Source organism: Passer montanus, unplaced genomic scaffold, assembly GCF_014805655.1.
Source record: "Passer montanus isolate IOZ18808 unplaced genomic scaffold, ASM1480565v1 scaffold44, whole genome shotgun sequence".
Lineage (NCBI taxonomy): Eukaryota > Metazoa > Chordata > Aves > Passeriformes > Passeridae > Passer > Passer montanus.
In genome coordinates, this window is record NW_024369262.1 from 470,671 (window position 1) to 496,919 (window position 26,249).

General features: G+C 47.2%; 1 protein-coding gene across 1 annotated transcript in view; it reads left to right on the forward strand.

Moving 5' to 3' along the window:
• The window catches only part of COL26A1 (collagen type XXVI alpha 1 chain), a 171,142-nt gene that overhangs the window by 107,777 nt on the left and 37,116 nt on the right, over nucleotides 1-26,249 (forward strand). Inside the window, exon 4 of the mRNA XM_039721019.1 lies at nucleotides 19,750-19,811. Within this exon, the coding sequence (XP_039576953.1) occupies nucleotides 19,750-19,811 (62 nt within the window). The remainder of the gene's footprint in view (nucleotides 1-19,749; nucleotides 19,812-26,249) is intronic.

The following is a 26,249-nucleotide window of genomic DNA, read 5'->3' on the forward strand; positions in this document are numbered from 1 at the left end:
CTTTTTCTCTTATGACATCTCTTTTTCTCTTAGAACATTTTTTTTTTCCTTAGAACACCTCTTTTCCTCTTAGAACACCTGGAACATCTCTGTGTCCACTGACATATATTTACCTGGACAGCCATGTGATTGTTTTTGACAAAAAGATCTGGAATTTAGCTTTATTGATACAGGTTCCAAGTTGCTCATACCCCTAATCCTGCAGAACGTTTGCCCTGGAAGAAAGAGGGATTGTACTCAATTTTGCTTAATTAAATCAACCTAAACTAATTGTCAGCTAATAAAATAGTGTTGGTCAGCTCATAAAACAGAAATGAAGATTAAAAGAGCAGTTGCCATGAACAGGTGGTAACTCTGTTTCCAAGTTAGACCACATTACTCTCTGGCACAGAATCTCTGAGAATACCTCATATTCCAGGTTTTTTTCAAAAAAATGTTTATGAAACTTATAAAATATAGAGCTCATTTTATAACCAATTTTCTATCTCACCTGCCAAGAGCAGTGGGGGTTGAGCCAGCACAAGGCGGATGCAGAGTTTTAGGCAGATGTCCAGAAATGGATTCTCTGTGCAGGGCTGTGGAATACATTTCTACCTTTGACTGGCCTTTCTGTTACAATTCTTAAGGTTTGGTTTTTTTCTTTCTTGTTGCTATTATAGAAAAGACCTAGTAAACATTTTTTTAATGTCATTGATCTTGACCTGACACTGTTGTGCAAAGGGAGAAACTGTTCTCACTGTGGATGCTGTTTAACTCTAGATGGATCTTGAGTTAGTTAACAGGATCCCTCTGGATTTGGCCTTTAGTATTTTTGTTGACTCTGCAGATCTTGCAGAAGGCATTAAACATTTATCTAATTTCATCTGGAAAAGACTAAACTGGAATCTTTCTCTGCTTCTCAAAGTAGAAGCAGAACTCAGTGGTTTGAAGTTGCTGTTAATGGTTGAATGATGAAAGAAAATTTATTACATAGTGATTATTCTATTATTGGGATAGGAGTGCAAAACCATATGGTTTTGAGCATTTTGTTATGGCTTGCAGGTAATGTGGATGCTCTGTAGTGGTGCAGGGCTTCCAGCACCAAAGAAACTTGCCATTTTCTGTGACCACCCATTCCCAAAAATCTCATGCAGGATGTGCTTGCTTGATCTTATGTTAAGTCCTCAAACATGAATGACACGATTAATTTTCCTGCCCTTCACTCAGGATCAAAGTGCTGCCTTGCTGCAGCTCCTCAGGCTGCACTGACAGTGTCACAGCAGAGGGGAGGCTTCTGCCAGACTTGGGGTTCAAAAGCTCAATTATTGTTTCTCTGCCCTCCTCTTGCAGCTGATGTGTCCTTCCCTGGCATGCAGGGCAGCTGTTGTGGCCAAGGGGAACCAGATTTGAGGTTCTTTGGGACTTGGCTGTGCTGGATGAGGGAGGAGAGGAGAAGAATATGAGGAGAAGGACGCGAGTCTGCCCTGCTGACTGTCCTGGGAGAGGAGAAGGGGCTGGAGCTGCATCCCAGTCCTCAGCTGCACTCCTGCTGCAGCCAAGGCAGGCAGCAGGGTGGGTGGGACTGGTTTTCTGTGAAGCAGGGCTGTTCTGCGGCTTGCTGCAGTCTTAAGGCACACCTGTAAAAAGAGGAAAGAGATTTAGACACAAAGATGAGACACAAAGAGGTCCCAGCACATGTGACAGGATCAGGAGCTGGGGTATCTGGAGGGAGGATTCTGTGGGACTCCCCTGGGTGGTTCCTGCTGCAAAAGTGGTCCTGGCCTTGCAACAGGAAGGGCTCACTCAATAAATGCCATGTTTTCTATGTTTGCACTTAAGTGGCCCTGTGATGCAGCCAGGCTGCCCTGCCTGGGTGTGTCCAGACCCCTCCTGCCCTCTCTCCCCTCTGCATCCAGAGCTGGGCTTGCAGCAGGACCTGGCACAGCTTGGAGCTCTGGGATGCAGGAAAGGCTGCAGCATGGCCATCACCTTGGCCCTACAGGATTTCCTAGAGGGAAATGCTTCTGCCTGGCTCCCACTGCTCGGGTTGGTGGGAGGAGAAGAGCTGGGAGCAGTGCAGCACAGCCTGTGGTTGCTCATCTGAAAAAAAACATGGTAAGAATTTATGGCAACATCCCTCAGGGATCTGATTTACCATGTCCTTGCTGAATGAGCACCACTGAATCCCAAATCTTGGATTAAACTAGCTGAAAAGATTCCCCACACTGGCAGTCCTGTGGGGATCTTGGGGTCAGATCCTGCTGAGACAGGATTTCTTTAAGGGAAAGGGAATAAGGTAGTGCTGGAGTTCATTCTGGGCAGTTTTCTGTTCATCCACATATCCCAGATTTGCACAACATTATGAAAACATCTGCTGGGAGTCACACCAGCAGCCAAGTCTCTATTTATTTTCCTCAAAGAATAGGTTTAGGGGGAATGTAACACTGACTGTGGGACTGGCCTGGGCCCATTATCATTGCTTGTGTGCTTTAGAGGTTGAGTGACACAGCAGAACTGGAGGAAAGTTAAAGCATCATCCTCCAAAGAAATGTGTGTGGGCTGCAGTGACTCTGTGAGGGTCCTTAGGGGCTCCAGACATTGTCCAGATTTGCACTGGTGTAAATGCACCAGCATCTCCTGTTCCTGCCAGTGAGGATGAGTAGGAGGACTGTGAACAAGTTGGCTGCTCAGCTTCCCAGGCCTTTGCACAAAACCATCCAGGACCCCAAACTAACAAAAACCACATTCAAAGCAATTATCTGATCTTGTTTGGTTGGTTTTAATATGATGTTTCTAGACACTGGTACAACAAACACACTCTTGTAACAGTTGTTTGCAGTTAGTATCTTCAAGATGGTTTTATGTGTGTGATCATGACTAATATCCATCACTTCATTGGGACCATCACCCTCTGCTGCTGGGGGAAGTTTTTCCTACTAAGACAATTATTTTCTCAGCTTGTTTAGCATTTTTCTTTTTCCTTTTATTACCCTTTTAGTCACAAAACACAGATACAGATTTGCTCATATATTTCCAGATGAAAGTGCTTTGTGATTCACAGACTTAAATAATTACACAGACCTCAGACTGGTTGTAAAGGCAGTTGGAGTCGTCATCTCTGGCTTTACTCTTGGAAACAGAAAAAGTCTGTAGAGGGAAGGTGACCAAACCAGCTGAGTAGCAGAGCTGGGGGCAGACACCCCCTCTGAAGTGTACTCTATTTTTCTAAGCATTAGGAGATGCTGCTGTGCCCATACTGCTGAAGGCCTCCCCCTCACCTTGATCCCATCTCTTCTTGTCACAAACATCATTTTGAGGCCATGCACCAGCAGTTGGAAAGGTGCTGGATTCTTTTCCCCATGGCTCACCCAAGACAACAGCAGCTGCTCTCCCTCCTTGCACCCAGGACCATTTTTCCTCATGGCGTGTGATGGAAGCAGCAACTGCTGTTACCCCAAAAAAAACCACCCCAACTCCTGCCCCTTTTGCACTGAGCCAGGGTGGATGCTGCAGCCTGTTCCCTCCAGGTTTGTCTGAGGCTGTATTTCCTGGAATTGTCACCATTGAGCCACAGATGACACAGAGCCACAGCAGAAGGCAAATGGCAAAAGTCCTATTTATTTGAGCCTCTCTTATTTTTATACCTTAGTTTGCTACAGGTGGACCTCATTGGTCATTTCATCAATACATTTCACATGATTGGCTAATTAACAAACACCCATTTGTAAACAACCTAATGAGAAAAACAGCACAAACAGATGGTTAAAAAACACCACCTGCAGATCATTTTAATATCTGACTATCATTGTTTATCTCCAGCTCCCTAAAGCTTCCTAGGCTGATTCATGGGAAAACTTACCCTGCTTTCTCTCCCTCTGCCCAGGCTGTCACATCTACACTGGAAGCACCATCTCCAGAGGAGTTTTGGGGCTGGTGCAGCCCTCGGGAGGGCAGTGTGTGCTGTGAATGCCAGGGCTGCTGCTGGCATGGGGCAGTGGAGGTGCTCCTGTTCCTCACCCAGCTTTGCTTTGCTCCCCCAGCTGAGGGAGCTTTCTCCTGCTGGGGCAGCACGGTGCAGGGCGAGGCTTTGCCAGGGCAGTGACAATTCCTTCTCTCCCCCAGCAGGTTCCTCTGGCCTCCAGCACGGCTCCTCTCCCAGCCAGGACCGTAAGTGGGCACCAGGAGCTGGGCTGTGCTCCTGGGGAGGGGGGCTGTGCCAGCCAGGGGTGCCCTTTGCTCCTGGGAGGGGGGGCTGTGAGGCTCTGCCTGCTCCTTGCCTCAGTTTCCCTTGAGGATCTGGAAGAGGGAGCTGGGAATGGCCTGCTTCTCTCTGGGAACTGCCCAGGAGGTACCAGATGAGCACCTGGGAAGGGCCACCCTGCTTTATCTTTCCTCCCCCTTGCTTGGCTCACTGTCTGAGAGATGACACCAGGCTCCTGGGGCTGTCTCAGGGGACCTGTTGTGCTGTCCTTACCATTAAAGCTCATGCCTGTTTTCCCCAACCTCTTCTCATCAGTCTTTTGGGGTGGGATGCTGAGAAGAGCCAGGAATGTGTTGTGTTGCCCTAAGACATGGATTCTTACAGGAATGGGGTTGTCTGAGGTGGGTGCTCAGAGGGAGGGTGGCTGTGGCCTCATTTGCAGTTGCAGGCTCTCCCTTGAGGTTCCTCAGCCACTGGCATCCAGCAGCCTGGTGTCTCCTCATGTCTGATTGTGTTGGAACAGCCTCCCTGAGAAAACCAAGCTGGTTGTAAAGGCTGAAGGTGAATGAAAGCTGCTTTGCTGCTTGCTGGTGCATGAGCCGTGTTGCAGCACACCGTGTGTCTCCAAAACAGTGTTAAAAAATCACTTGAAAGTTCTCTGGTGCAGATGCAGAAGCCCAGCCAAGGTTTTAAATTCTAAAATGTATCTCTTGATGGTTAATCAGAGAGAAGCAGGAATTCACATGGGAGTCTTGTGTGGTTTTGTGGAAGGTGAAAATCGTGGCAGCTCTGAAGCAGCACGTGCTGAGTTATCCCAGGCTCTGAGTTGTGAAGGCAGTGGTGTGATGGCATGAGGAGCTCTCACTGCTCTGCCTCTCTGCTCTCCTTGCTGGACACACTGAGCAGAAAATCTGTGTCCCACAGCCCAGAACCTCCAATGAAGCCTCAGATTAGGACAAGCCCCAGCCTTGTGCCCACCCTCTGTGGGGCTGTGCTTCTTGCTGCAGCTTCAGTTCATCTCTGCTCTGCCCAGGGGTGTCACAGATTCCTCATGGAATGGTTCTTCAGGCTGGAGCTGGCCCTGGGTCCCAGGCAGAGCTGGAGGAGTGGGAAACGGCCAAGCAGGGCAGAGAGGGCAGCCTGGGAAGGATCTGTGTTCAATCTGCAGTGCTGCATCCCTCGGGTGGGACCCTGAAGATGCCCAACACTATTCCCAGTGTGCACTATGGAGACCAGAGGACATTTGGGGTGTGTAACAGCTTCCTTGAAATTCTTAGTTCTTACTGTATCAGGAAAAAAAAATCCACGTCTGAGTAGAGGAGCCAGCCCCAATCCTTCTGGCAGGGAAGGATCAGGTCTTGTTTCTATCCTCATTCCCTTTCCTGCTCTCTGCCATGTTTTGGGATGCTATTGCTGACTCCCCTCTGTTAACTTGGGCATGTCCTGGCACACAAAAGCATTTCTTTACCACAGTGACCCTGGTGTTGGAGCTGCCATGTGCAGGAACTGGTGACATGTCCAAGGACACATGGGAAAGTCCTGTGTCAGCAGAAATTATATCTACATTTTCTGCAGTCCTTATTATTGGTCCTGCAACAGATCACTCTGAGTTCTGGATTGTCTTTTTAAAGTGGTGATTTGTTTCCTTGGCCTGAAACTTTGTGCTTTAGTTTCTCCCTTGGTGGCTGTGCCCTTTTGAACATCTGTCCTGTTGGGTGTTCAGGCAGAGCGCCAAGAGTCCTGCCCTTGGAGGGGGCAAGATATTAAATCACTTTAAAATGAGGTTTACTCCACTGTGCACTTTCACACCCTTTTAAGGTTTCATCCAGGCCAAATCCAGTGCTGCTGTTGTTCTGCTGATGTGACAGCAGGTTAGAGAATATGGGCTGGGTGTTGATGATGGGTGTTTAGCAGCTCTGAACACATCTCCTGCAAAGACAGGCTGAGAGAGCTGGGGTTGTTCAGCCTGGAGAAGAGTCTGAGGAGACCTTAGAGCTCCTTCCAGTGCTTGTAAAAAGGAAGGAGAGAGACTTTTTATACAGGCAGATAGTGATAGAACAAGGGGCAATGATTTTATACTCAAAGAGGGGAAATTTAGATTAGATTTGAGGAAGGAATTCTTCTCAGTGAAGGTGAGGAGGCCCTGGCACAGGGTGCCCAGAGGAGCTGTGGCTGCCCCTGGATCCCTGGCAGTGTCCAAGGCCAGGCTGGACAAGGCTTGGAACCACCTGGGACAGTGGAGGGTGTCCCTGCCCATGGCAGGGGAATGGAACTGGATAATCTTTAAGTTCCCTTCCAACACAAACCATTCTATCCTTCTATGATTTATGGATTGGTTGGATTTTTAGGGTTTTTCTGACTGTGGAAGGAGCCCTTCATCTTGGCAATCTGGTCTGGGATTCCTCTTGTTGCCTGATGTTTGAGGGTTTCCTTTCATGACTTAATTTTAGTCATTCAGCTTCCAAAGGATGCTCTGATTTTAGGATGTGAGCTAAACCCTTTGGAAGTGTGAGGCCACATGGTTATGGGCTTTTTCTACACCCTGATCATCTGCATCCCAATACTTTGGGATTGTCAGGCAAGGTGGGCAGGTAATAAGAGTGTTAGGTTTACCACTGGGAGGCTTTCAGAAGTGTGAGCTGCTGCTGTATTTCTCCAAGGTACAGGAAGGTCTGTGTGTTTTCTTTCACACTGCAGTGTTCCTCATGCTCCTAAGCACTGCAGCACAGAGGGATCTGCAGATGCTCCTGGCTGCACTCGGGCACTTCCAGCCCTTCCCAAGGTGGGTGTCTCTGCCTGGCCTTTGCTATTGGCTGTTTCTGAGGCTTCAGCCCATTAGAAACTTTAGTTTCAGGGAGTGAAGTGGAATTTAAACTATCTGAATATAGTCCTTTGTGTCAAATCAAATGATTTGTTAAAGTGAGGCCAGATTTGTGGGGAGAATCAATCTTTTTTATTAGATCAACTGATGTGGAAAAAGCAGACAAACTTTCAGGCATATTAACCCCTCTGCTTGCCTGTGTTTGTATTGCAAGAATGAAGAGACCTGTGTGCCAGGGGAGGCTGTGCTTTAGGCTGTTCCTCAACAATCTTGGTCTGAACACAGGCATGGGTGGTATTTTTGAGTGTGCTCGTACACTTTTTGGGGAGGAAGACTTTTCTCCCTCTGTATTTGGACACTAGATGTTACTACAGAACAAATAATGGGCTCTGCTCTGCAGCTGACTCATTGTGCAAGTCTGGGGCTAATTACTGAATCCCTGTGTGCCTCGATTTCCATCTGTAAAATGTCACAGATGCCCACCATTCATAAATCGCTTTCAGATTTCCAGATGAGGTGCTGTGTAAGTGTAGAACAGCATTAGTTTATGCATATTGTGCTAGAGGATAATACAAACCACATGCAGCAGAGGAGCCTCACAGATGTGTCTCCTTCCACTGTGAAAGGCAAGGCCCAGGCTGATGATTTAGCACAGCACTAATTGGACTAAAACAGGAGATTGCTTTTGTACTGATGCAATTGTCACCATTCAAGTCCTCATTTACCAATGGGTCTTGGAGGTAGCCCAGTGCTCCTCTTTGAGTTGAGGAGAGCTGCAGTGCCTTGCCTCTGGAAGCACAGCAATTTACTGCAAACACTGCTGTGTTTCCAGCACCCCCTGCCCTCATTCCCCACCTCTGGAAAGGGACTGGCCATGCTTTGCTGGGAATGTGCATCTTGCTTGGCCCCCAGCTGCGCTTAGCACATTTTTGCTGGCATTCCCTAATCTCCAAGCAGAGGCATTTGCAGTGCCATTCCTGGGTGTTGCACACCCAGGAATCCCCATTTATCGATAAGAAAAGCTGTTCCCATGGCTGCAGGCGAGTGAGGGCCTGGCAGCTGCTCAGCATTAAGTCAATTCTCAAAGTTTAAAGGATTTGTGGGCTGTGATGGTTTGGGTCCAGGCAATTAACTCTGGTGAAGTGCCTGAGAGTGTCTTGCAGACACATTTCACAGAGAAAGATGAACTTAAACAGTGAAGAGCTTTGATTTGATGAAGTGCCCTCAAGTTTCTGTATTGTTTGGGTTAATTTCAGTGGGTGCAAAACCTAGGAGCTCTCTGACTGCAGGAGAATTATGCTTGTTGCTTCCCATTGCAATCTGGCCCCGTGCTTGTTTTAAAGTGCCAAAATCACCCCTGTTGCCAGCAGCATCACATGGCAGCAGGCAGCAGTGACTGAGCATTGGCCTCTAAAGCTTGAGCTGTGTCATTTTAAAGCCCTGCCTGGAGCTTATTTGCCAGTGTATTGCTGCCTGGTGCTCAGAGGTGGCTGTTGATGGTGTGGGGTTGGAGGGATGGAGGTGTCTCTGGAGGTATCCAGTTCCTTCTGGGTGTATTGCAGGCTAATTGCACCATTCTGGGTTTGTCCATTTTGGACTTGCTGGCTCTTCTCCCTGTTCCTCATCCGTGCTCAGAGGGGGGGTCAGAATTCATTGTCAAAACCTCCACAGCTGTAAGAGTAACATAATATTGAGGCAGAGTGTGTGGGGTGACAGGCTGGGAGAGAAGATTGGCTGACACCCAGCCTTACCCAATGCTTGTCATGTTCCAGGAGAAATCTCCCTACATGCTAGGCCTTCATTCATGGGTCTAAAGTTGCCATTTAAAGCATTCTAAATGAGAGTTTCAGGGTGGAATCATCTAGAACCTCAAAATGAGGCTCCTCAAACTGCCACCAGCATGAGGGCTCTTAGGGACATGCTGTGCTGTTTGTCACAGGTCAGAGAAAGTGCAGAAAGGCAAATGGTGATTAAAGGCTTGATCCCATCAGAAAGTGAATACATCCTCACATTTGGGAAGTATTTGGTGAGGTTTTCATTAAAACAACAGAATGCAGCAATCCTGAAAAACATTTTGATTATGAATATCCTTTGATTTTTTTCAATCTAAAATGTGTTGGAGGTGTAGCTTCTTTAGAAGAGTTAAAAATCTGAAGCTGAAATTGAAACGTGCCTGGCTAAGCCCAAGCAGATTTTTCCTCTACTAATTTTTCTTCACCCAGAAGTTAACAAGGCAACAACAGAAAACAAACCCAAACAAAAAGTCCCTTGCACAGCTCTGTGCTCCCCAGTAATGGGATGCAAATGTTACCTTGTTCTTTGCATTATGGAGACCAGAGGATGTGAGGGATTTGCTGGGTCCCTGAAACCCCAGTGTCCCTGGGTGTCCTGGAGAACAAAATCACAGCTGCAGAGCAGTGTGGAAAGGATTGCTCTTCCTGCTGCTCAGATCTGTGAGGACCACTGCAGAGCTCAGGGGGGTTTGGGTGAAGGCCAGCAAGGGGCAACCAGCAGCATGAGGCAGAGTGAGGGTCCTTGAGGATGTTCTGGACCTGTGAGCCATTGCAGCCCAGCTCCCAGTGCTCACTGGCCTTGTGCAGGGCAGGGGTGTTGGTGAGGGCTGTGGGGGCCCCTCAGAGCCCCAGGGAGGGGGGGAGGGAATGGGGGAGAATGGACAAACCATGGTAGGGTGAACCTGAGGCTGAAATGCTGACATGGGAAATGAAACCTTTGCAGAAGTGCTCCTGGCAATAGGAATAATAACAATCATCATCATTGTGCATTTACTGGAGGAAGAATGTGCAAACACAGCATTTTGATGTTCAGGGAGCCAAATTCTTCTGAATACTGACCATCCTTTTCAGTGGCTTAAAGAGTTGTTTTCCTTATTGGTCTTTCAGCTTCTTTTTTATCTTGGCTAAAGAAAACCAGTGCTAAAGATGAGGAACAACTAGAGCTTGACTGAGCAGAAACCAGTACTAAATGTTCTGGATGAGGAACAACTAGAGCTTGACTGAGCATCCTGAATGTCACATGTTTGTGGGTTGCAGAGAGGAGGTGCCCAGCCCTAGAGCTGCCCTGCAGCTCTGCAGCCCCAAGTAAAAAAACTCAAAGCAGGGGTAGAATTTGAGGTCAGCAATCCCAGCTGGAAAGAAGATGCATATTTGCTATCCAATGGTTAACTTTGGATGCAGTTCACTAAGGAAACCTTGGTTGTCTGGCTCTGGAGTGTCTTTATGAAACACAAACCCCAGCTCAGCACACGTTGCTTGGCTCCAGACTGTGAGAGATTCCCTGTCCTGTGTTACACAGGTGCAGAACCAATATTGTGAGAGTCCCTGCAGACTTCACAGTGAGCCTGATTCAAATGTTTCCTTTTGTCCTGTCTGCTTCCTTATTTCATGTTACACTGCACCATATTTTGACTGCATTTTCCCTCTGATTGCTTCTCCCAGCAGGGAGAAGCAGTCTGGTTTGTGAGGGATGTGAAGCCATCTCAATGTGAGATGAAGTTTAGAGTGTAGTGGAGTTTCTGTGTGTTCTTCACTGGGGTCAGGTCCCATGAAGTTTCTCTCCATGTCACAGAGCAGGGATTGAGGAGAAACGAGTTTAGCACAGTGATGGTGGTATCAAACATGGGATTTTGGCACAGTGAGGACTGGACTCACTGTAGTGTTTTCCCTGGTTAGGAGCCCCAGGCCCTGTGGACATTGTGTCCTCAGCTTCCTTGGCTGGGAAATGTGTGGAATCCCTCTTTGAATTTGGGGACTTTTAATCTAGTTTAGATTTGTCTTGCTGTGAGAGGTTTCTATACATATCTTTCCTCCTACCCGTGTTTCTTTGTTTTCTGTCCTTTTATTTGCTTTGTCTGCTTTGCTGCCATGCCCTGCTACAGCTGTGAACTGGGTTTGTTTGGTGCAATATCAAAATTATTGAGTAGCCTCAGTGCCACCAGCAACACTTGGAGGTCCAGAATCAGCAGCTCTAGTCAGCAAGGCTTTAGCAAACTCATGCTGGACAGGTAAAATTTTGCTTTCAGGATGACTTCAGTCAGGCTGTGTTAGTGAAATGTCCTTAGTGCTTGTAAAAATAAAGATGATGCATTTCTCTCCAAAAATGTTGCATCAAAACCCAGCACTTCCCTGCTGAACCTTCCTCTGGCAGATAGAGATGGATTGGACATGGATCTCACAGCTGATGAGTGTTCCCTGTGAATAAATTATCCTGATCAAATTCCAAATGCTGACAGAGCACCAGCCTCACCAGGAGGATGGGGACGAGCACAAACCCCCAGGCTGAGAGGAACTGTGGATAAAATTAGTGACTGGGTGGGAGTGTGCATGTGTGAAATCTTAAATAAAACAACATGAGTGATGTGAGCTGCTTAAGAATAGACCTGGGTATAATGGAGGGGGCTTGATTTTTCAAATTAAAAAAAAAAACTGGAAAGCAAAATGATTTGGGAGAATCTGAAATGGAAAATTTTAAGGTTTTGACATAGTGTAGTAACTAAAATATGGGTTTGGGTCAACCAGAATTGTTTCTTTTGACCCAAACTAAACCATTTACTTTCACTTAAGACTGTTTAATTTGTTAATTTATTTTTAATTTAAGTGAGATTTGAAAAAAATGCTATTCAAAACCTAAGGCTGAAACATTTAATTCAGAAGGCATGAAAAATCATTTAATAAAAACCTCTAGAGAAAATATTGCAAAACTTTTTAAAATTGCACCTATATTTTTTCACTTGAAACAGCGTACCAAATTTTGTGTAGCTTTTTGAATAGTAGTTTTTACCCCAACAACTTAGAGTCACTTGCATTTTGTGATAAACTTTATTTTCACTCAGTTCTGCTGAGGTTTTCCTTACAGACATTTCAAAATCACCAAGTATCATGATAATGAAAAAACATCTATTGTTTGTTTATGAAAAAAAAGCCTTTTCCCCTTTTTTCCTCTTTAAGAAGGAAAAGAAGAAAGTAGACACAAAAATGAAGTATGAACACTTTACAAGCGGAAAAGGATCAGATAGCAGTTCTCATAAGAAAGGAAATCTGAGCTGCTCCTTAAAGATAGCCAGTAAAGTTAAGGGTAAGGGTTGTTATAATAGAGATATGAGAGACATTACAAATGGGGGAATTTTGGCAGTGATTGGGGTCTTGTAGCAGAGATGGTGAATTATCTGGAATGAAGGTAAAAAGACCAAAATATTCTGGAGGTGTTCTGTTTCATATTGATAGGCAACCTAATAACTCACAATTTCCAGGTGAAGATAAAACATTCCAGCCTGCAAAATCCTGATGTGAAAACTGTGGGAAAGAACAGACCCTCTTTGATCAGAGACCATCTTTAAGTTTCTCTGAGCTCCAGGTTCCTGATGTGGGAGCTGTTTTAACTGTGCTGATGACCAGCAAGATGTCGTGGGGCTCTGCCAGTCCCAGAGTGGAACTGGATGACAGAATGGTCTGAGCAGGAAGGACCCCAAATGATCACTGGGTCCCATTCCTGAGCGAGCAAAAAGGCTTTGAGGTGTTCAAATGCAGGGTGGAAGGTGAGGCTGTGGCCAGGCTGGAGCCTGCAATATCTGCAGGTCAGCCAGAACACAGCTTTGGTGCAGCTGGGCATGGGAAGTGTTGGGAGGAAGAGGCACTGAGGCACAGCTCTTCCCTGGCTTGGGAGCCTTTCTGTCCCAGCACCAGGGCTCTGCCAGCCCCGTGGGGCCCTTCCCTTGCCACTGCCTTTGTCAAAGGGGAAGAGGAGGGGCAGGCGCTGATCTCTCCTCTCTGGTGACCAGGGACAGGGTCTGAGGGAATGGCCTGGAGCTGTGTCAGGGATATCAGGGAAAGTTTCTTCCCAGAGGGTGCTGGCACTGCCCAGGCTCCCCAGGGATGGGCACATCCCTGAGGCTGCCAGAGCTCCAGGAGAGTTTGGACACTGCTCCAGGGATGCACAGGGAGGGATTGTTGGGTGTCTGTGCAGGGCCAGAGGTTAAGTGGATGATCTTTGAGTCCCTTCCAGCTCAGGATATTCTGTGGTTTACAATGCACACAGCAAGTAAACATCAGGGCAGTAAAAACAGAGCAGTGGAGTCTTGATCCTACACTAAACAAAACCCAGAGAGCTTCCCCTTGCAGAAACAGCTCCTGCTCTGCCTTTACTGGGACTGGAGCTGCAGCCAGGGTCGGAGCCCTTCCCTCCCTTTGATTCCTGAGCCTTTGCTCCTCAGGCCAGAGGCTACTGGGTGACAGAGGTGTCCATCCCCTCCCTGCCTGCTGTCAGCCCTCTGCCTTTCACGTGCTCAAACCCCGGTCACACACAGCCTGTTCTAAACAAGCACAATTAATAAAGCCTATCTAGCCAACATCTGACTCTCATTAGAGGAAATGTGTTGAAAAAACAGATCCCAGGTTGGCTGTGATTTATGGCTTGGGCCTGCTATCCTTCACAGGCACTGGCGAAAGCTTTTGCAAAGGGCCAGAACATAAACTACTTAAGGAAACTCAGTAACCATGTAAAAAGGCTGGAAGGGTCAAATCAGACAAATTAAAGAGAGGTGGAGATGCAAGCCCAGGCTGGCTGTCCCCCAGCTGAGGGCCACCTAGGTAGGCACAGAAGATCTGTGTTCATATTTCTGCTGTGGAATTTGACTCGAAATTCCTCCTGTGCCAGTGTCAGAAAGCGTCACTGTTCTTTTTCTGGCTCCAGTGTCCATATGCGTGTGGCAGTAAGGGGATGGTCTGGTGGTTTCTCTCAAGAGTGTCAAATAAAACATCAGTGCATGAGATCCTGGGTTCTCACTGAGTTAATGGTGCTTCCTATTTCACTTGGGAGTTTTGAGCTCATCTCTGCAAAGAAACATGGTTGGCTGGGTGAATTTAACTGACTTCTTCCAGATTTGCTCAGAGACTGCTCTGAACTTGTCCCAGGGGAAGGTGTCTGCTGAGAAAAGCTGGTCTCCTGCTTACTTTGACAGACAAAGTGTTCTTCCACAATGCACACAGCAAGTAAACATCAGGGCAGTAAAAACAGAGCAGTGGAGTCTTGATCCTACACTAAACAAAACCCAGAGAGCTTCCCCTTGCAGAAACAGCTCCTGCTCTGCCTTTACTGGGACTGGAGCTGCAGCCAGGGTCGGAGCCCTTCCCTCCCTTTGATTCCTGAGCCTTTGCTCCTCAGGCCAGAGGCTACTGGGTGACAGAGGTGTCCATCCCCTCCCTGCCTGCTGTCAGCCCTCTGCCTTTCACGTGCTCAAACCCCGGTCACACACAGCCTGTTCTAAACAAGCACAATTAATAAAGCCTATCTAGCCAACATCTGACTCTCATTAGAGGAAATGTGTTGAAAAAACAGATCCCAGGTTGGCTGTGATTTATGGCTTGGGCCTGCTATCCTTCACAGGCACTGGCGAAAGCTTTTGCAAAGGGCCAGAACATAAACTACTTAAGGAAACTCAGTAACCATGTAAAAAGGCTGGAAGGGTCAAATCAGACAAATTAAAGAGAGGTGGAGATGCAAGCCCAGGCTGGCTGTCCCCCAGCTGAGGGCCACCTAGGTAGGCACAGAAGATCTGTGTTCATATTTCTGCTGTGGAATTTGACTCGAAATTCCTCCTGTGCCAGTGTCAGAAAGCGTCACTGTTCTTTTTCTGGCTCCAGTGTCCATATGCGTGTGGCAGTAAGGGGATGGTCTGGTGGTTTCTCTCAAGAGTGTCAAATAAAACATCAGTGCATGAGATCCTGGGTTCTCACTGAGTTAATGCTGCTTCCTATTTCCCTTGGGAGTTTTGAGTTCATCTCTGCAAAGAAACATGGTTGACTGGGTGAATTTAACTGAGTTCTTCCAGATTTGCTCAGAGACTGCTCTGAACTTGTCCCAGGGGAAGGTGTCTGCTGAGAAAAGCTGGTCTCCTGCTTACTTTGACAGACAAAGTGTTCTTCCAGCAGGACCTTCTCGAGCTGTGTGTCACTGATGTGTCAGGGCAGTGCCGTGGCTGTGGTGGTGCAGGAGCTGATGCTGCAGTTGCTGTACACTCAGAGCTGTTGTGTTCAATTCCATGCAGCTGCTGTTGCCTTCCCAGTGCTCCACCACGGGCTGTTGGCAGCTCTGGTTTGCTCCCCTGCCCTGGGGATCACCCAGCCTGTCCTCTTTGTGCATGGCCATGCAATGGACGTGCTGGGCTAGATCAGATGGAGAGGGAAGAGCTTCCAGGCAAGTGGTGTCACAAAAATCAAGTATTTCATTTGTTCCTCTGCATATATGTTACATTTGGTCCTTTTACATCCTTTGACCTTGGATCCTTTACATTAAGCTAACAATGGATGAAAGGAAAGTGATCCTGGAGGAGGGAATTGTGTTGTTTGGAGTCTGAGCAGGTTGAAGCATGAGCTGCAGATGTGGTTCTCATGTCCCCGAGCCTGCCTGTGTGCTACGCCCCATTGCATTGCAAGGTTGAAATTTCTTGTAATAGCAAAATATGGTCTTGAAAAAAAAACTGGCTGCAAAGACTTTATTTGTTTAAACAAAGGCTTTGTGATTCCAGAATTCCCCCCCTTTCATATGCTATAAACCACCTCCTCTGCCTCCCTTCTGAAACACAAATTTTGGAGCAATCCATCAAGAAAAAGAGAGACAGAGCCTTGATCCCTTGACTTCAGTTGAGCTGTGCAATTTATATCTACTGAGCATCTGGCTGTAGGGAAACCAAAAGCTCTTTTAATATTCTGCAGAGACTCTGGGTGTACAAATGAGTGTGGGCTGTCAGAGCTGAGAAATGGGGCAGAGGTGCCAAGAGGTTTCTTTGCCTTCTCACACAACACTGACCTGTGGCCCCATGGTGAAAGCTGGGCTGGTTCTTCTTTTACTGCTCTCAGTGCCACTGTGATAACTGTGCTGAAATCATCAGAGCCCTGTTGGTATCAGGCTGTTACCACACTGTTCTTGTTAGGATCTGAGTGAGGAGTTTGAAGACTTGTGGGGCTTCCAGGCTTGAGAAGCTGAAGTGTGCAACTATTTAATAATGAAATTATGCAAAGCAGGAGTGCCAGGTTAACAAGGGACCTGAAGTCATCACTCACTGCTTTAGGTCACTCACAGGGGTGTATCCAGACTGGAAGCTCAGGCACAGATCTGATGCCTGTTGGCAAAGCTGCAGCACTGGAGGCTGATCTTTAATCAAAGGTGGGTTGAACGTATCAACCTTTGTGTCAGGATAAGGGGGTCACAGCTGGTACAGAGTACCTGGGTTATTATTTTTCAGCATGTGAAGTCTTCCATGTCTCATCTGCATTAGAATTTTCCATCCCTGCAGTTGCATTCCAGCTGAAAGGAGGAATGGGAATGGAGAGATGTGCTGGGACAGTCTGTTGTGGAGACAGACTGGGTGTCATGGGATATGCTGGTACTGTCTCATGCTCATTATCTCAATTATTTATCCTCCCTGCTGAAATATTTCTTAAACAAATCCTACCATGTGTTTTGAGGTTGGGATTCATAGAGTGAAATCACAACTCCTTTCTCAGAGTTTAGCTGGAAAAATACAAATCTGCCAACTAGGAATAGAAGAGAAATAAACTGTGGTTCTGTGTAGCAACAAGTGATGGATTTCTGCAGATATGGAAAGCGTCTGCTCTGCAGTCCCAGGTCAGAGAGTGTGTGCATTTGCCCCAGCGTTACATTTGTTCCATGAGAAATAATGATGTGAGATCCTCAAACTCTTCTAAATAACACAGATTGCTTCCACCCTGATCAGAAAAATCAGCTTCACAGTCCCAGGCCTTGGAACCACCAGCCATCAAGATCAGACACTAAATATTTCAGTGCATCGTGCTTAGGGAAGATATTTATTAGCTTGATTTGTCACCACCATTCCCAGTCTTTCTGCAAGGCCAGCTGTGGTGGTGTGGCTTCAAGGACAGCCCCTGCAGAGTCCCTGGTGTGTTGTGAGGGAGCTGTGAATGGAGAGTGTGACACTGCAGCCCTGAGCATTCATCTCTGCCTTCGAAAGCCTTGTCTGCCTGTTGGTCAGATAAATAAATGTCACATGGATTTGTTGGCAGGACTCTTGCCTTAGTAAGGTCTTTTGCATTAGGATATCCACTTTCTGGATTGTTTAAATGTCTTTTGGGCCCAGTCTAAGTACCTTGGGTGTGGGTCTGGGTTTCCAGGCATTTCACAACAGAAAGGATCAGAGATCAAATCCAGCCTGAACTTAAGTAGTTCTCTTCCTGACCCAGGCTGTGTTTTTTGCCTGTTTCAACATCGCTGACATGAAGATCATATCAGTACAAATATCACATGCAGTGACACTGCTGGTTTCCCTGCTCTTCTGTCACTTTGCCCATTTAAATCAAACCTTTCCTTTTGCAAATACACCTGAGAGGGCTCTTTGTGACACTCCTCAAAAGCAGAGAGAGCTGCTGGACTGGTGCTGTCCCTGAAGCCTGTCCTTCCCCTGGGGAGCTGGCTGATTCACCAGCTTAAAAAAAAAAAACAACAAAAACAAAAACAAAAAACCCCTTTTTTAATGAGGTGAGCTCTCCAGAGGGACCTGAAGTGGTCAGTCCATCTCAGAGGTGCAGAGATGGTTTTCAGGCACTTCAAGTCAATCTCTCTAAACCTGTGGGAGTCACTAATACATGCAAGCCAGCAGAAGTGAGAATAAGACTCTATTTTATTTGCTCTGTAACACATCTGGTGTGTCTTTTGGCTCCTGGGAGCACTGGATTTATTCAGTCTTATCTTTCTGTAGGGATGAGCAAGATCAAAAGCCTGAAGCCAGTTACATACAGAAACCAATTCCCTGTTGCACACACCACAAGCAGATCCAGACCAAACAAGCCTCACCCATTTCCTTCCCCAAAGGACAGTGCACTGAGGGCACTTGCATGTTCATGAGTCAGTTCAAGCCAAAAGAGATTGCCCAAGATATATTGCAGAAAATAAAAATAAGCAAATGTTATTTGCTGTTGGGTAAAAGAAAGTCCATGTCAGTATTGACCTGTGAGGAAATCGCCCCATCTGAGTGTTCCTGAAGCATCAGATGCTTTTTCTTGCAAGATGTTGTATATTATGAGGTGGCAAATCTATGTCTGGCTCCTTTGGGAAGCTACACAGCTCCTCACAGAGGGCCAGTGTGAGAATTCCTTTGGAAAGTGGATGAAGTGGGTTGCTGTTAGCACTCAAAGAATCTTTTTAGCCTGTAAATCACCAGGCTGGAACAGCCCAGCTTCCTCTTCTTCCAAGCCATGCATTCAAATCTGAGAGCCATGCAGTGTGCTCCACAAAGCCAGCAGGAGACTGGGGCTGGAGGCTGGAGAGGTCCCTGGGGTTCTTGTGCAACAGGGGACAAATCTTGTTAGGGGGGACAGCAGAGCCCAGGGGCTGGGGTGTTCACTCAGGGCAGAATCCATGCTCTTGGCCATTCCTTGCCATACAGCATTATCTGAGTCCCAGTAGGTAGAAATTAAAACTATTTGTAGTTTCATTCCTTGCCTTAGGGAAGCTTTGGGTTTCTTCACCATCCTCTGCATCACTGCAGCCTCAGCTGCACCTGAGCAGTCTGTTAGGGGCTCAGGAACTACAGGACAACATTCCCAACCCTATGCAAGCACCAGAGTTAAATACTTCCATGGCCAGTCAATGGAAACAGGCTCTGGCCCTTAAGGAGCACCAAACACACACAGAGATGTGATTCTGCTCTATGGGACATGAGCTGTGATTCATCACCTGAATACGGATGGTTTATCCTCTGAAATGCTCCATGCTGTAAATAATTTTCCCTTTTTGAGGACTGCTGGGCTTCAGAAGTCATGAGAGGTGAGGGGTCCAGCATGGAAAGCTTCTCTGAGAGCTGGGAGTGGGCAGTTCCACTCTGCTGCAAAGCACTGGGAAAGCACCTTGTTGATTAAATCTCTGTTCAGGGCTTTATCCTCCTTCACTCACTTCAGAATTGCTGAGATGAAACCAGAGGTAAAGCAGCAGGCCATGTGTTTAGATAAGGAATGTCCTTTGGAGGGAGCAGTCACCTTAACCTGCACTCAGAGCTCCTTCTGGCAATGTTTGTTCTCTCTGAGACCTCCTGTCAGGACTCCTTTGGTGGCTGCTCACTGTCTGCTGCTCCTCTGCAGCAAAGGGAGATGGAAACCCCTTCATGCTGCAGCTCTGGGCTGCATCAGCCCTGGGGCCTGCCTTGGGTTTCCTGGCTGTCGCTGAGATGGAAGCTCTGTCTCATTTTTCTGAGAGTGGTAACATCCCTGGGAGCCCAGGGATGGAGCAGGACTCCACAGAGATGGTCATTTTATGTGTTCATTGCTTTCCTTGGTATTTTAGCAGGAAAACAGCAGAGGGGAGAGTATTAAAGGGAGTGGAGGTTGTGCAGCCTGGTGTCCTGTGAGGTGGGAGCAGGTGCCACGCCAGCCTGCACCAGTGGCAGGACAAGTGTCTCTGCCTATGACATGCTGCTTGGCAGGTCATGCTGCTTGGCAGCATGGAAAGTCTTAAAACTGATTTTTATTTCATCTGCTTTCTGCATTTTGGGAACTTCATTTCACACTCTAACCATCCCCAAACAAGGTTCATGTAACGTGGCTGTGGCTGGTGACCTGTGCAGTGGATTTGAATATTTATTTTGCCTCATAACTGATCTTGACTCACTTTTCCATGAGCCCTGGATAAAGGGATCAGCCTGAAGCCGTGGGTGAGCACACAGAGCAGCTGGCAGTGTGACATCCCTGTGTTTTGTTCTCTCTAGAATGCATGAACTGCACCAGGCTGGCTGACATGACCGAGAGGCTGAACACGCTGGAGGCCAAGGTAAGCAGCTGTCTTTATTCTCCTGTTGCACCAACATTTCCAAGAGTTTCTGGTGAAAAAGACATTGTGTTGGCAGGCCTGGAGAGATCAGGTGGCTCTTCCTCTCTCCATGGCAGTGGCTGTGCCCCAGAACATGAGGCACTGTTTGCCTCCAGCCCTGCTCCTTCCCTTCCCATGGCTGCATCCCTGCCTCAGCCCAGCTCCTCCAAAATACTGCTCAGACCTCAGCAATACCTTGCCAGGTGCTGCCATTGTGTTTATTAGTCACTGTTTGCCTGTCACACCTGCCTTCCCTCTGCTCTGCTGTATTTCTTCAAGTGCAATCCAGTCCTGCTTTTTTTATCCCTTTTCTGAAGGGTGGGAGGCTCTCATGCATAGTTTAGTGGAGACAAATATTAGGGGGAGACTTTCACATTGTGGAGGGCTTTTTTCCCCCCTACAAATAGTTTTCATTTCTACCTACTGGGATTCAGATAAATTGTTCCAGTCTAGCAACAAAGCAGCTGAGTCAGCATTCCCCTTTGATCTGTGGTCCCTCCTGTGACAGCCCACTCCTGGCTGCTACTTATCATGCTTTGGTCCCTTTAAGGCTGTTATTATTCATTAACTGATGCTTATCAATGACATAAAAGAATTTAGGGAGAAACCTTTGTGGAGGGAGGTGGTGGTTGTGTGGTGTTTTTGAGGCCAGTACATGATACTATGGTAATTTGGGAATTGTTTGTGCTGAAATGAAGTCTGGAGCCTCCTCAAAGCCTTCACAGTTATATTTCACTAGAAGAAAATGAAGGGGTGGGGGGAATGAAGTTCTGGGGAACAGGATTGTTCCAGAGTGTAGTGCAAAGGGAGCTGGGCTGTTTGAGCAGCAGGGACTGGCAGTGGGGGTCCTGTGGCAGGGCAGGACAGAGGGGCTGTCAGTGACCTCTGTGTGTGCACTCCTGAATGCCAGTGAGCCCCAGGCCTGGCCTCAGAGAGACGTGAGCCAGCCCTGCCCTCCCAGGCTGTGGCCAGCTGTACCTTTCTGCACTGTGCAGGGTTTTCTGTGTCTGCCTGACTGGAAAGGACAAGCAGAGGCTGTCCTGACATTGCTCCCACCCTGCTGCCTTGTGCTGCTCAGCACTAGTGTGGGGAGCTGCTGGCTACCTGCTGCTGATTCCCCGACTGCTGGGGCTCAGGCTGGGCCCTGCCAGGGGCTCCCCTGTTGGGGCAGACCCTCCTGGAGCAGTCTTGAGTCAGGAAAAAGACACACTGGATTTTTTCGGTCTTCAGGTTCTTGTTTACTGTTATCTTAGAGTTTTGCACGCTGTCCACACCAGGCTCAGCGCGCTGGAAAAGCACCACAAAAATGGCAAACAGTCTCTTGTTACAAGGTCTTTTAAAACTAAACTATCCAATTAAGAACTGACACCTAGATTATTTCCCTTTTCAACCCAATAACTGATCCCAAAGAGCCCACCATGTTTTTCCACCCAATTACAAAATGCCACCCAAACCCTGGAAGAAGAAGGATGAAGAAGAAACCCAGGACAACACCCTGTGCCCTCCATCTTGCTTCCACCCACAGCATACTAAACATCTCAAACCCTAAATTTCCCACCAAGTGATGCACCTACACTACTCTCTACAATCTACTTTACACGGTAGTGGATTCTAGTCTATTCTGGCGTTCCATGAATGAGGTCAAAGTCAGTGTTGCCCTGGGGGTCAGGGCACCCCAGACAGGGAAACATCCCCAGTGCCCTGGGTTTCCACAGGTAACAACGTGTAAAGACTGATGGCAGCCTCAGCTGGGGCCTGGCAGGACTTTGGGGACGGGGAAGGAGGTTCTACCTGCCCAAAGCCCCTTGGGAAGTCAGGCAGAGCGTGCTGTGTCTCTGATTTAGTGCTGCAGTCAGGCAGTTGGTGCTGTTGCTGTGATGGTTTTCCTCCTGACTTCCCTCTGCTCCCACACAGACCCAAGCTGGGAGCAAGGCTCATCAAAAGGGTTCACTTTTACAGAGGAAAATGAGTTATTGCCTTCCTTTTTGAAGTACTAAAGACCATGTGTCTGCAAGGAGACCTTGTGCAGCACAGCCCAGCAAGGTCCTTATCAATCTTTTGGCTTCCACTTTGTTTGAAAAGCTGTGGATGCTTTGCAAAAATTGACTGTAGCAATGAAATTGAGTGAAGCAACAGTACATGACTGCTGGTGCTGTACACAGGAGAAATATGCTGATTCCCCCTTTTTTAAAAGGTTAATTTAAGTTCAGTTTGATCTCTGTAGCAATCTAATGAACTCAGTTGTTATTATTCAACAATAGCCAGCATCATTTAAAAGGTGCTTATGTTTGTGTGGTGGTGTCTGCATTCCTGCTCTGGATTTTGAAGGAAGATCCCTGTTTTGCTGGATGATCTGGATGTGAAGTTGTTTCTCAGCTGTCCATACTGTCTCCTTGTAATGTCTCATTTCACCACAACAGCCTGAAGCTGTTTTGAGGAGCACAGGAAGGATGGGATGGGCACACACATCTCTGCCAGTGCCAGAGGCTGTTTCCCACTGGATTTTTGCAGGTTTGTTCTGCAAAGGCAGATGTGGAATTTCATCTTCCCCACAAGCAGAGCTGAATTTTCCTGCCACAGTGCTGCTCCCTCTGGAGGGAGCCGAAGTTGAGGCACTTTGCAGCTTTTGCTCTTTTGAATTTCAGCCCAGAATGAGCAAGGTGAGCTCAGGGGATGGCAAGGGGAAAGAACAGCCTGAGGTTTCTTCTTCCCCTCTCCTCTTCAGCTTTTATAGCAGCCCCCCTAAAAATGGGGATATAACCAGCAATGGTCTCATCTTTCCTATTACAAGGGTGAGCTGGTTCATCCAAATTGAAAGATCAATGTCCAAATGAGGTAATAAAAGTAACCCTGATTTTAGTAATATGAGAGTTGGATCAGAAGGTGAGAAGCAAAAATAAACACAGAGCAAATGGAATGAAAAATGACTCATTAGGGACCAGTGCTTTTATTGCCCTTGGGGAGGAGAGAGGCTGAGCCATGGCTCAGCTGCAGCAGAACCAACTCTTCATGTGCCTCACACCTTCCTGTGCTGCTTCAGGATGTTCTTGTGCCTGCAGGAGATGTTTCTGCAGGGAGGGAGGCGAAGGCAGAGGGAATCAGGTTCCATCCTCATCTCCTGTTTCCAGCCCCCACATTGTCTCCCCAGGATGGAGCTCATGTGCTCCCCAGACCCACTGGGTGCCAGAGTTCTGTGCTTGATTGATGGTGCTGAGCTGGAAATCTACAGAGCACAGGACCTGTGTCAGGGGGATGGTGACCATCCTGTGTGGACTGGAAGAAAAGCATCCCCTCCCCAAGCCCCAACATGCCAAACCTTTCTTCTCTCCTGTAACACCTGAGTTTACACCCCCTCAACACCCCCTGACCCCAGGGGAGCTTCGTTGGTGGGACAGCAGAGCAAACCCTGCTTTTATTTCATAGCAAAGACTTCACAACGAGCAAACCCTGCTTTTATTTCATAGCAAAGGCTTCACAAAGAGCAAACCCTGCATTTATTTCATAGCAAAGTTTCACTTAAGCCAGCGCAGCCCCTTAGTGGGAAGTGTGTTCAGCCCTTTCTGAATTTCCTGAGCCTGGTGCTGCCCTCCTGTGTCACAGGACTGAGTCCAGACAAACCTGGGGAGTGACAGCACTGCCTATGGCAGAAAGGGCTGGAAGGGGAGCAGGGCTGCAGGCAGGGCTGGAAGGGGAGCAGAGCTGCAGGCAGGGTTGCAAGTAGGGCTGGCAGATTTGCAGGCAGGGCTGGCAGGGATGCAGGCAGCTGCACACAAATTCCTGCTCATTTTTCTCACCCAGTTTCTCTAAGTAAGCACCACCACAGAGCTCTGGGCAGCACAGTATTAATCGCAGGTTTGGGCTGGAGTTGGAGTGCAGTGCTTGAGCTGAGCTGATCTAAGCCAGCCTTATCTCCTGACACGGCTCTTGTGAAGCTCGTGGCATTTCACTCACAGCTTTAATGCCTGGAGATAGCATTACATATCCAGTGTCTGATTGATTCATTGTGTGATTGATAAATGACATGCATAGTTTTTGCATGAAAACAGCCCCTGTAATGTGATTCCCCACGCAGAAGATTCTGAAAGATTTTAAAGAAAATCTTGGTGCAGTGCACAGAATTTGATAGATTCATTGCTATTTTTCTGAAATCAGCCCATTTATTTAGGAGAGATTACCAACAGCACCTTCACTGCCCATGTCTTTGGATGGTGAAACATCATTACTTGGAGTTGTAATGTGATCATTGTATGAAATGTTTCTGTATTTCTCTCCTCCCAGGCAATTACATTAAATACTGGCAGCTGTCTGGGATGTTTTAAGGGGTTTGTCTTTCCTTTCTCTGATAGACAATAAAACAATTCCCTGCTGTAGGGGAGAAATATTTGGAAGATAGCAAATGTTTCACGGTGCTGTGACATGGCAGAGAGATTGGCAGGGGAACCAGAACTGCTTGGCCATGGGGCTGCTGCTGGCTCTGCAGGGTGGACATGAGCAGTTGTTTGATACTTCAAGAACTTCCATGGATTTTCCATGTTCTGTATGTGATAGCTATGAGCAGCTACATCCTTTCTTTCTGAACAGAAGGGTGTCTTTTAAAATTATCATCATCATCATCATTATTATTATGAATTACTAAGGTTTCCTAATGGCTGTGTGCAGAATCTCTTCCTCCAGCTTCAGCAGTACATTGAATTTAAGGAGAGCAGTACATTGAATTTAAGGAGAATTTGGGCTGTTTCACTGGCTGGTTTCTGGTAGCAGTAGCAACATGGAATCAATCCCTGTAAAATTTCTAATTTAATGCTGAGTTTCTGTAGTTGAGTTAATGACTCAAATATCCCTAATAATAAAATGCAACTTTCTAACTGATTCTTACAAGGAGGAACCATGAAGGAAAACTGGGTGGGCAAACTGAGTTTTGTGTAACTTTGCATCCATCTCTTTTTTTTAGCAGCTCTGCAATAATCCTGATGATGAGACACTTTGGTACTGATCTTCTCTCATTTGGGCATCCTGCTGTTTTTCAGAATGATGGTTAAAATCCTTTTCTCCTAAAGTCTAGCAAGTTTTGGACCTTATTTCTTATCACTGTTGGATTGAAGGAGCAGTCTGTCCCCTAAGACTGTTCCATGTGTTTGGCCAATGCTGTAAATCGTTTGCCAGAGCAACAAAAAGGCTGCAAAGGCCTCCTCATCCACCATTCCCTCCCACAAAGTCTTTCAGTTACAAGTTTGGCATTTTTAGTCAAATGGATTTAATATTTCCATAAAATAACTTTGCAAAATTCTCTTTTCCTGACACGCAACTGAAGTTTGCCAAGCAAATCCTATGTCTGCATTAGGAGAAGCTTTTGGTGTGTTTAACACCTGGGAACACTGTTTACAAGCTTGGATTTTTTTAAGGGAAATACACTTGTGGACAAACAGTGTGTTTTGTCACGGGAGGTGTGTGAGGAGCCCAAGGGATGTGCTCAGATCCTTTTGTGTGTCCAAACATTTGAATTTCCACTTGGTTCTAATCAGAAATTCTATGGGAGCTTCATAAGTAAAGTATCACTGTAAGATAAAAACTACTTTGGGCCCTTTTTCTTTCAATTTGCACTGAAGGTGAGCCCGAAAAGGCCCAATCTCCTCATCTTTTCCCTCATTCTGCTCTCTCCCAGCAGCTTTTAGAGCTCTGTGGAGGAGAAGAGCACACGAGGCAGCTGAGCCTGCTTGAGATGAATCCCTGAGCTGATCCCTCCTCAGCTGGGGGAAGCAGAGCTGATCCCAAAGACTTTGCTGGGCACTTGCTCAAGACTAAATTCACCTCAGGCTGGGCTGGGTTCACATCCCTGGTGTTCCTACATCCCCAGGAGGCCTCAGCAATACCTGGGGCAGAGGAATTATGTGATTTTGAGGGTGGAAGGTAATAGCTCCCATGTATTTTATACAGTGTTTTACAGCAACAGGTCTGATTTCACTCTGAGCTCCCTTGTGTGTTTTGTGTACAGGGCATTGCTGGATCCTCTCCACATCTGGCTCCTTGGGGTGCCAGCTGTGGCAGGCTGGGGGTCTCAGCAGCAGAGTAAATCCCACTGGGGAGCACATTCAGAGGAGCTCCCAGTGCCTCACTGGAGCACAGCCAAGCCTTCCCTCCAGCTGTTCTCTCAAGCAAAGCCTCCAGGCTCTGAGGGGCTGCTGAACAGTGCCTGTGTTTTGTCTGAACTGGGCTTTTGTGTCTTCTCTGCCCTGATTCCCCTCCAGAAGGTACCTGCTGAGGAAAGAGCGGCATTTTCCATCCTGATTTTGGAAATCTGGTAGCTCTCTTTGTAGAAAGAACAAGAACTGTGCTACCTGATGGAAGCCTTTGGTCCGTGTTTCTGTCTTCCATGATGACACAAACCTCACCTTTTGCTCT